The sequence below is a fragment of the Vulpes vulpes genome, chromosome 3 (assembly GCF_048418805.1).
Source record: "Vulpes vulpes isolate BD-2025 chromosome 3, VulVul3, whole genome shotgun sequence".
Taxonomy (NCBI): domain Eukaryota; kingdom Metazoa; phylum Chordata; class Mammalia; order Carnivora; family Canidae; genus Vulpes; species Vulpes vulpes.
Window position 1 is genome coordinate 115,471,186 of NC_132782.1, and position 10,363 is coordinate 115,481,548.

Sequence of the window (10,363 nt, forward strand, 5' to 3'; positions counted from 1 at the left end):
TTTTTGTAGTGGGGTCTTCATCTAGTTTTGGTATCAGGGCAATGCTGGCTTTATAGAATGAAAGTTTTCCTTTCTTTTCTTTTTTTTTGGGGGGGATACTTTGAGAAGAATATATATTAATTCTTTTTTAAGGGTCTGGTAGAAAGGACCTGGGAAGGCCATCTGGTCCTGGACTTTGTTTGTTGGGAGATTTTTGATTGCTGACTCAATTTCTTTGTTGGTTATCTGTCTGTTCAAGTTTCTTACTTCTTACTTTTTCATTTTGGCTATATTATGTATTTCTAGGAATTTATCTATTCTTCCAGGTTTTCCCAAGTTGTTGGCATATAATTTTTCATAATGTTCTCTTATGATAGTTTGTATTATAAGATGGTGGTGTTGTTTGTTATTTCTCTTCTCTCATTTGTGATTTTATTTTATTTTAATTTATTTTTTTTAATTTTTTTTTATTATTTATTTATGAGAGTCATACAGAGAGAGAGGCAGAGACATAGGGAGAGGGAGAAGCAGGCTCCATGCACCGGGAGCCTGATGTGGGATTCGATCCCGGGTCTCCAGGATCGCGCCCTGGGCCAAAGGCAGATGCCAAAGCGCTGCGCCACCCAGGGATCCCTCATTTGTGATTTTATTTGGGTCCTTTCTCATCTTTTTCCTTTTTAAAAAATATTTTATTTATATATGAGAGACATGGAGAGAGAGGCAGAGACACAAGGCAGAGGGAGAAGCAGCCTCCATGCAGGGAGGCCAATGTGAGACTTGATCCCAGGACTCCAGGATCATGACTTGAGCCAAAGCAGTTGCTCAACCAGAGGCACCCAGGTGCCTTGCTGATTCACTTCCTTTGCCTGTTATGGGTCTATTCCCATTTTCTATTTCTTCCTATTTCTGTTTTGGTAGTTTGTACATTTCTAGGGATTTGTCCATTTCTTCTAGGTCTCCCAGTTTGTTGGCATATAATTTTTTTAAAAAGATTTTATTTATTCGTGAGAGACAGAGAGAGAGAGAGAGAGAGAGAGAGGCAGGCAGAGGGAGAAGCAGGTTCCATTCAGGAAGCCTGATGTGGGATTTGATCTTGGGACTCCAAGATCATGCCCTGGGCGGAAGACAGGCACTAAACCACTGAGCCACCCTGGGATCCCCTATTGGCATATAATTTTTCATAGTATTCTCTTATAATTGTCTTATTTTTCTGGTGTCGATTGTGATCTCTCCTCTCTCATTTGTGATTTTATTAGGTCCTTTCTCTTTTCTTGTTGATAAGTCTGGCTAGGGCTAGATCCATTTTATTAATTATTTTGAAGAACCAGCTCTTAGTTTCATTATTCCATTCTACTGTTTTGTTGTTGTTTCTGTATCATTTATTTCTGCTCTCATCTTTATTATTTCTCTTCTTCCGCAGGCTTTAGGCTTTGTTTGCTGTCCTTTTCCAGCTCCCTTAGGTGTAGGGTTAGGTTGTGTATTGCCGACTTTTTTTTTTTTTTGTATTGCAGACTTCTTGTTTCTTGAGGTAGACCTGTATTGCTATGTACTTCCCTCTTAGGACTGCCTTTGCTGCATCCCAGAGGTTTGAAGAAACATGTTTTCATTTTCATTTGTTTCTATATATTTTCTAAATTTCCTCTTTAGTTTCCTGGTTGCGCCATTCATTCTCTAGTAGGATGTTCATAATCTCCACGTATTTTTGGTCTGTCCAAATTTTTTCTTGCTCTTGACTTTGAGTTTCATAGTGTCGTGGTCTGAAAATGTACATGGTATGATCTCAATCTTCTTGAACCTGTTGAGGGCTGATTTGTGGCCCATGATGTGATCTGTTCTGAAGAGTGTCCCATGTGCACTTGAAAGGAATGTGTATTCTGCTGCTTTAGGATGAAATGTTCTGACTATATCTGTTGAGTCCCTCTGGTCCAGAGAGTCAAGGCCATTGTTCCTCTGTTGATTTTTGCATAGATGATCGAATGTGGGTGTTAAAATCCCCTGTCGTTGTATTATTATCAGTGAATTTCTGTATGTTTGTTGTTAATTGGTTTCTATATTTAGGTACTCCCATGTTGGTGGCATAAATATTTACAGTTGTTTGATCTGATAATCAGATAGAGATTGATAGAGAGTCTTCTTAATTATGGAATAATGCCCTTCTTCATCTCTTCTTACAGTATTTGTTCTTTCTTTTTTTAAAGATTTTATTTATTTATTCATGAGAGATATACAGAGAGAAGCAGAGGCAAAAACATAGGCAGAGGGAGAGGCAGGCTCCCCAAGGGAAGGCCGATGTGGGACTCGATCCTGGGACCCCGGAATCACACCCTGAGCTGAAGGCAGATGCTCAACCACTGAGCCACCAGGTGTCCCCAGTGTTTGGTTTCAAATCTAGTTTGTCTGATATAAGTATGGGTCCTCCAGCTTTCTTTTTATGTCCATTAACGTGATAGATGATTTTCCATCCCCTGACTTTCAATCTGCTGGTGTCTATAGGTCTAAGGTGAGCATCTGTAGGTAGCATATACATGGATCTTGGTTTTATTTTTTAAAGATTGTATTTATTCATGAAAGAGAGATAGAGAGATAGAGAGAGAGAGAGAGAGGCAGAAACCTAGGCAGAGAGAGAAGCAGGCTCCCCACCAGGAGCCTGATGTGGGACTTGATCCCAGACTCCAGGATCACACCCTGAGCCGCAGGCAGAGGCTCAACCCCTGAGCCACCCAGGCATCCCGGATCTTGTTTTTTTTTTTTTTTTTTTTTTAAGAATTTTCTTTTTTTTTTTTAATTTTTATTTATTTATGATAGAGAGAGAGAGAGAGAGAGAGAGGCAGAGACACAGGCAGAGGGAGAAGCAGGCTCCATGCAGCGGGAGCCCGATGTGGGATTCGATCCCGGGTCTCCAGGATTGCGCCCTGGGCCAAAGGCAGGCGCTAAACTGCTGCGCCACCCAGGGATCCCGGATCTTGTTTTTTTAATCCACTCTGATATCCTATATCTTTTGATTGGAGCATTTATTCCATCTGCATTCAGAGTGATTATCGAAAGATATGAATTTAGTGCCTTTGTGTTACCGGTAGAGTTGGTGTTTCTGGCGATGTTCTCTGGTCCTTTCTAGTCTTTGTTGGTTTTGGTCTCTTTTTTTCCCCCACTAGAAGAGTCCCCCTTAAAATTCCTTGCCGGACTGGTTTAGAGGTCCTTTATTTTTTGCCTGTCTGGGAAACTCTTTATCTCTCCTTCCATCCTGAATGACAGGCTTGCTGAAGATAGAATTCTTGGTTGCATACTTTTCCCATTCAGTATATTGAATATTTCCTTCCACTCCTTTCTGGGCTGCCAAGTCTGTGGACAGATCTGCTGCAAACTTGATTCATCCTCCCTTGTAGGTTAAGGACTCCCTCCCCCCACAAACCCCACCTCTGCCGCTTTCAGGATTCTTTCCTTGTCTGTGTATTTTGTGAATTTGACTACGATGTGCCTTGGCGATGGTCGGTTTCTGTTGAATTTAGTGGGAGTTCTCTGTGCTCTCGTTTTCAGTGTCTGTGTCCTTCCTCAGGTTTAGAGAAGTTCACATAGCTTGTTCAAATAAAACTTCTGCCCCTTTTTCTCTCTCTTCATCTTTTGAGTCTCCTATGATATGAATGTTATTGTTTTAATAAGTGGCTGAGTTCCCTACGTCTGCCTCTGTGGTCCATAACCTTTCTTGTTTTTAAGGCTTCCACTTGGGACTGCATCTCAGTTATAGCATTTTTAACATTGGCCTGACTAGATTTTAGTTCTTTTATTTCTACAGTAAGGGATTCTCGAGTTTTCTTCTGTGTTCTTTTCCCAGCCCAGCTGCTATCTTTATAATCATTGTTTTAAACTCTAGTCAGACATCATATATGTGTATTGATGAACTTCCTAGCTGTGAGTACCAGGAAGTTTTTTTGGAGGTGAATTTCTCAATCTCATTATTTTATCCAAAAATAAGGAAGAAAAAGAAAAAAACAAGAAAAACAACAATAACAACAACAGCAACCGCTCCCTCCCAAAAACCCCACTAGATCCTGTGAGTGTTTTGGCCTGCTTGTTAAAAGAATCTAAATTCCAAAATAAGAAAGAAAATCAAAGTACAATGAAAGTAAACAAAAATAAGTAATATATAAGGTATATACATAAAAATTAAAATCAAGCAATTAATAAAAAAGAATCGAAGAAAAGAAATGAAAATAAAGCAAGCACAAAGTACAAAGGAAGCTCGACCCTGGTGCTCCCCGCGGAGCTGGAGCTCTGCTGCCTCTGTGGTCCATCCACCTGGCCGCAGCGAGGGGTCGGGGCGGGGCCTGGGGGTGGGGCCGCGGCGCTGACGTCAGGTGCCCACCTGCCTCGGGGGAGATGCACCTGCGGGTCAGAGGCGGGGTTTGGCCTCCCGCGGGCAGCGCCGTGCTGCCCCCGCCTCAGCGCTGAGGGCGGGGATGTGGGCGAGGGCGCCGGGTCCCCTGGGCCTGGGACTGAGCATCCCGCCCCCCGGTCTGCAGGGGCCTCCGCAGAGGAGCCCCCCGGGGCCCCCGGCCTCCGCCGCTTCTACAGACCCTGCGTTCACCCTGCCTGCGTCCCAGCTTCTGTTTGTTTTTTGATCTCGGACAAGTGACTGAGCTTCAAACCTCCAAGTTTTAGGGGCTGCCCTGGGGGAGACCCGTGCTCCTCCTGCCCGGAGGGTCTCCTCCCACTTCTGGCCTTTGCTGGCCCGGCCCAGGGACTCGGCCCCGTGACTGCACATGGGGTTTGCAGTTTATGGCCACACAGGGCAGACAGCTGGCCCTAGTCCCGCGGCTCTCGGCCCGGGTCCCCGTTCCTGGGCCTAGGAACCCTTGGCACCACCATCCTTGGGACCCCGGGGACCCTGAGCCCACCCTGTTGCTCCAGGGGCCACCCCCGACTTCGCCTCCCGAGCACCGTCAAGGCTGGCATGTCCCCCACTCTAGCAGACTTATGAAAGTTCTGACTTTGTGCTCTGCTGCTTCTGATACTGTGCGTAGACCTGTCAGCTGGTTCCCTGCCCCTGTGGGATCCGGGGCTGTGTCTCCCCCAGACCGACTGATTGATTATTTGTTAAAGATTTTATTTTTCTGTTATCTCTACACCGACATGGAGCTTGAACTCTCCACCCCAAGAACAAGAGTCGCATGTTCTTACGAACCTCACTGAGCGGCCAGGCTCCCTTTGATTGATTGATAGGTATTAATTGAAGCCGATGTGCTGCCTGTGTCAGGGCAGAAACAGCCCCCGCGTCGAGGTGCGGTGGAATCATTGGGACCTTGATCGATGTTAAAGAAATCAGAGCTTCCCCGAGAGCCCAGGGAGCGGGGCCCACACACGTGAGAAGTTGGCCATTTCCTTTAACAGGAGTCATTTGACTGCGGATTTATTTAAATTGCTATTCAATGGCGAAGGTCGTTCTAGGATGGGGATACAGCGAGAACGTTCTAGGTTCGGAGGTAGCTAAAGCTCCCCCATCATGGACTTGATGTCCCAGTTGGATGCAGAGATAGGCGAGCCAGCAAAGAGATGAGAAACATGGCCCTGGGGTGCCTGGCCGGCCTGGTCGGGGGACCTTGATCTCAGGATTGTGAGTTTGAACTCCATGTTGGGTGTAGAGAGGACATAAAAATAAAATCTTTAACAAATAATAAATGGATGAACTAATAAAGCATGACATCGAAGGTAAGTGCTTGCTTCAGGAAAAACCTCAAAGCGGACTATGTCTAGCCTGCGACCTGTTCTTGATCTCCTCGCTTGCACTCCTTGGCGCAGATGATGTCCTCCACTAGGGACGGTCCCGCCTGAGTGGGAGTGGGCTTCCTTCCCTGTAAGGCCTGTGCTTCCCCTTGTTCTGCAGGACAGAAGAGCCGTGAAGGCACGAGCTCGGGGGGATCAGCATAAACGTCGGCGATGATCCTTCCTGATCCTGGAGCCAGATCTCAGCCTCCTTTTGGGACCTGACGTCGTAAAGAAGCCCGTGTGGTCAGTGGCTTGGATGCAGGGTAGAGGCCGGAGGAGAATCAGGAAGAACAAAATAGGGGGGAAACCAGAAGCTGAAGGAGAGGAGGACAGATGTCAGCATCTGGAGCCTTCGCGGGGACCTGGCATCCTTTCCCAGGAGGGGCCCCCCTCTGTGCTTCCCGCTGCCCCGTGCTCCTCGTCGGCACCCACAGGCACATCCCCAGGCCTCCAGTGCCTCTGCAGCTGTGGTCTGTAGCATCCTCCGTGTGTCCTACCGGGGACCCTAGCGTCGTGTCTGTAACCATCTGTCTGCTGTCTGACAACAATCGGGGGATTCCGACGTTTGTTGGGTTTGGTGTGTGTGTGTGTGTCTGTCGCCGTGCAGCGATCTGATCCTCGGGCCGCGTCATCCTGACGCTGAAATGATTGAAACACCATCATTTCTGGTGCTGGCGCTGGGCAGCTAGCTGGGTTCTCCTGGCCGACCCGGGCTCCCTTGTGCTGTGTTGTCCCACCGGAGGGTCAGCTGAGCTGGAAGGTCTGGCTCGGCCACATTCCCATAGGTGGCAGTGGGTCGCCACCGAGTGCTGGCTGCTTCTCTTCTCCCCGATGCCTCTCCGGTGGGGAGTCAGACCTTGGGGCCACCCTGGGGGGAGCTCCTGAGGAGGCCGCTACCCATGGGGGGAGCCCTGGGGCTGCCTGTGTGTGGGAGTTGGGGTGGGGACGGGGCTGGGGTCCCTTGGTCCCCTGCGCTGCCTGCCCCCAGGCCGAGCCCCACGCTCACCCAGCCCCTACTCTCTAGGGCGTGCAGGGTGCCCTCCACACTTTGGTGCGAGAGATCCAGCAGCACCAGGTGTGTACGCTGAGCCCACCCGGTGAGGGTGGCCCAGGTGTGAGAGCTGCAAGGGCCTGCTGTCCTGACGTCCCCTCCAGGGCCACGCTGACCACCCCGTGGGCCCTCTGTGCCCCAGGTGCACAGGCACGGGGTGGGGAGGGGAGGAGAGGAAGTGCCTCAGAGCCCAGGCAGCCCAGGCCCCCTGAACAGAGGGAGCACAGACCTCCCAGGGCACTTTGCACAGACCCTGGTGACCTGAGGCTCCCGGGCTGTCACTCTGTCCCAGGCCCGTCCTGGCCCCAGGCACAGGTTGAGTCGCAGTAGAGTCTGTGGGGTCCTGACCCTGGTGTCTGGCCGCCCCTGGAAGGCACGTGGGGACGTCAGCTGTGTGTGCCTGGCGGCGCCCCTGCAGGGGCTGGTCGGGGCCTGGGTGGTGCCCCCTCCTCCTCCCTGGGGGTCTCTCCACACCCCGTGCACAGAGCTCTGGGAGACGCAGAAAGGAGCCAGCTGTGCATTTTCACACAACAACACTTTATTGAACTTGCAACAGCAAACAGGGGCTCAGAGCCGAGGGTGTGCGCCTTCCCCTGGGAGACCTTCCTGTCCTTAGAGGAAAGCGGGAATCCCACAGGGGTGTGGATGCTGGAGTCCCCCACCTGGGAGCCTGTGCGGACTCTGGGTGGGGGCGTGTGTCCTGAGGTTGGGGTGTTGAGAGGCAGTTCTGGGGACAGCAGGGCTGACCTGGACCTGCGGCCCATGGGCTCCTGTGCTGGGTCCCCGCAGGGCAGCTGGACCCCGGCCTCAGGCCCCCTGGGGCTGGGTGACTGACTGCTGGAGCCCCAGCACGTGGAGGAGCCTGCCTCCTGGTTTGGTTGCGGGTGGGGCCCATGGGCCTGCCCCTGCTGCCCTGCCCTGGGGTGTCCCGGGATCCCCAGGGCTGCCCTAGGTCAGCGACCTGGATCTTTGGGGCACGCCCAGGGCCCAGGAGGCCACATCAGGCTGTGAGAGGGCTCGCTCAGCCCGGGGCCAGAATGCAGGACTGGCCAGGGCCCCGGGGCGCTGGATCCCGTTAGTCTTTGTGATGGGCCTGGGGAGGGCTCGAGTTGCCCCTGCCCCCACAGAGCCTGGGGCCAGGCTAGCCCAGGTCCCTCTGGGTCAGGGGCTGGTGTCCTGTGCAGGGGGTGCCGCCCTCCGGGAGGGACAGCAAGATGAGGCAGGGCACAGTGACGGCGGGCCAGAGCCTCCGGGCCCCCGCACTCACCGTCACGCTCTGCCCCCAAGGCCCACGAGCATCGAGCTGCCCCGTGGACGCGGAGGGCAGAGGGTCCCCGGCCTGTGCGGGGCCTCGGGGCAGCACGCTCAGCGCCTCCCTGGCTCTGCCCTGGCTGTGCCCATCACTGCCCGGTGAGGGGCACGAGCTGCAGTGGCCACAGGGCAGGAAGGGTGTCCTGGGCCCGACAGCGTCGTCCCTAGGGGGCTGGGGGGACCCCGTGATGGGAGTCCCAGGGGTGCTCCAGGGCCTGGTCCGTCGCAGGGCCTCTGGGGTGGCCCAGGCAGGTGCTGAAGGGAAGGGGACCCCGTTTTTTGTTTTCATGCCCATGTTTGGGGGCCGCCTGCCTGCACCGTCTTGTTGCACTGGGAGGATGGGGAGGGAGTTCCATCGCTGGGGGGAAATTGGACGATGGCCTGGCCGGGAGGAGGTCTGGGCGGCTCAGGCTGGGTGGCTGGGCCCAGTGAGGCCTGCTCCTCCACCCTGGGCAGTGTCTCAGAGGCCGGAGAAGGGAGGAGAGGCCCGGGCACCGGGGACACTCGCTCCAGGCCCAGGGGCCTCGTGGGGAACTCCTCAGGTCCCGCTGGAAAGAGGCCGATGGGGTCAGCATCTCCAGCAGGCTGTGTGTCCCCCGCTAGGGGCCCCGGGGGTCATCACAGCTCCCGCGTGGCCCCCCGGCCTGACCCTGTGCTCAGCTCCCCACACTGGTGCCCAGGCCCTGCAGTGGGTGCCTGCACGCCCAGCCTTGGCCTGGGGTCCCCCAGGCTAGAGCAGAAGAGGAGACCCCAGAGATGAGGACGGGGGCCCCGGTGGCTCTGTCCCCTGTGGGCAGCCCCAGCAGGCCGAGTTGGGAGGGGCCGGGGCCCTGAGCCCACCTGGGGGCGGGGCAGGTCGCACTGTATCTTCCGGAGCTGGGTCATGGAGGCCCAAAGGTGTCTGAGCACCTCCTCGTCCTCCAGGGCCCAGGGCTGGGCCAGAGAGTCCTGGAGAACTCCCAGAGCCCTTCCAGGGGCAGCTTCAGGAGGCGTTCTGGGCGGTGGGCGAGAGTCAGACCCAGAGGGCCCCGCCCTGTGGCCCCCCGGTGCCCCCAGGCCAGCGGCTGGGGTCCCGCTGTGCCCAGGAGTGCCGTGGGCAGTGCGCTGGCCAGGGTGGCCCCTGCCTGCTGCTCCTCTCAGGGAGCCCCGCTGCACCTGCCTGCCCCACTGTCCCCCCGCCCCAGGTCCAGGTGCTGCTCAGAGCATAGGGTCACCGCCCCTGCCACCCCCCCCCCCCCCCGCCCCGTACACCTGGGCTCCCAGGGGCTCACTTACTCCTGTGCACCTTGAGGATGGTGTAGGCCATGGCCGTGAGCACCCGCTCTCCATCCGGTATATACGCATTCCACAGCTTCAGGGTGAGCGAGAAGGGGGTCTAGGGGACAGCAGGATGGGAGGAGCAGCCTGAGCAGGGCCCCTGGGGGGCTCGGCTGGGGCTAGGCTAGGCCTCCCATCTGCCCACAGTCCCTGCTGCCCCCCGGCTGCCTCCAACGAGGCCCCACAGCCTGTGCGTGCCCTCCTCCCAGGGAGATCAGGGCTCCCGGCCGCTCCGGGTTCTGGCCCCGGCCAGCAGCCCCCGCACCCCTGGGGGCACAGACTCTGCCCCCACTTGATGACACCACGCCTCGAGAGGACCCCAGGCTGGCCGCCCAATGGGCCGAGGGCCCGTCCACACCCCCGGCTGACCTGGCCTCCCCTGGGGGAGCTGAGGCAGAGATGGCCCGCTCCCCGGAACCTCCTCCAGGGACCCTCTGGGCTTCTCCAGGACGGGCTGGGCTGCAAGCCTCAGCCTCAGGGCCCTGGAGTCGGGCCTGGCTCATCTGGAGGGTGGGGCTGAGCTGGGCCCTCCCTGGGGGCAGGGGGTGGTCCGGGAGCGGGGGGGGGGGGGTCCCGGGGGGGTGTCCTCACCTGGCTGGGGAAGCACTGCAGGAACCACTTCGGGGTGTAGATGCTGGTGGACATCTGCTCCTCGTCCTGGCGGGAGGGCAGGAGGTGCTCAGGCCCCACGCCGCAGCCCCTGGAGCCAGGTGGACGCGCTCCCCATGGCCCAGCCCAGCCCCGAGGGTGCCCCCAGGCCCCAGGGTGAGGAACGTGACCCCAACTCTGGGCAGCTCGGAGGGCCGTGCCCCCCACCCCCTGCCCCGGGCCCCGGGGACGGAGCCTCAGGAGCTCCCACTTGCCATGTGCTTCCTCAGGTCGGGGAGAGCTCTTTCGAGGACGTGCTCATGATGAGCCTGGAACCTGAGGAGCTTCTGGAAGCCT

General features: G+C 55.4%; 1 protein-coding gene across 3 annotated transcripts in view; it reads left to right on the plus strand.

The window, feature by feature from the left end:
• LOC112909068 (interleukin-9 receptor-like) overlaps positions 1-6,301 on the plus strand; it is a 30,213-nt gene extending 23,912 nt beyond the window's left edge. For all 3 annotated transcript variants that reach the window (XR_012000709.1, XM_072754328.1, XM_072754329.1), the window contains one exon: positions 5,858-6,301. Coding sequence is in view for 2 of the 3 variants with exons in the window: in XM_072754328.1 (XP_072610429.1) it covers positions 5,858-5,914 (57 nt within the window). In the remaining variant the exon portion in view is untranslated. The remainder of the gene's footprint in view (positions 1-5,857) is intronic.
• Positions 6,302-10,363: the final 4,062 nt, after the last annotated feature.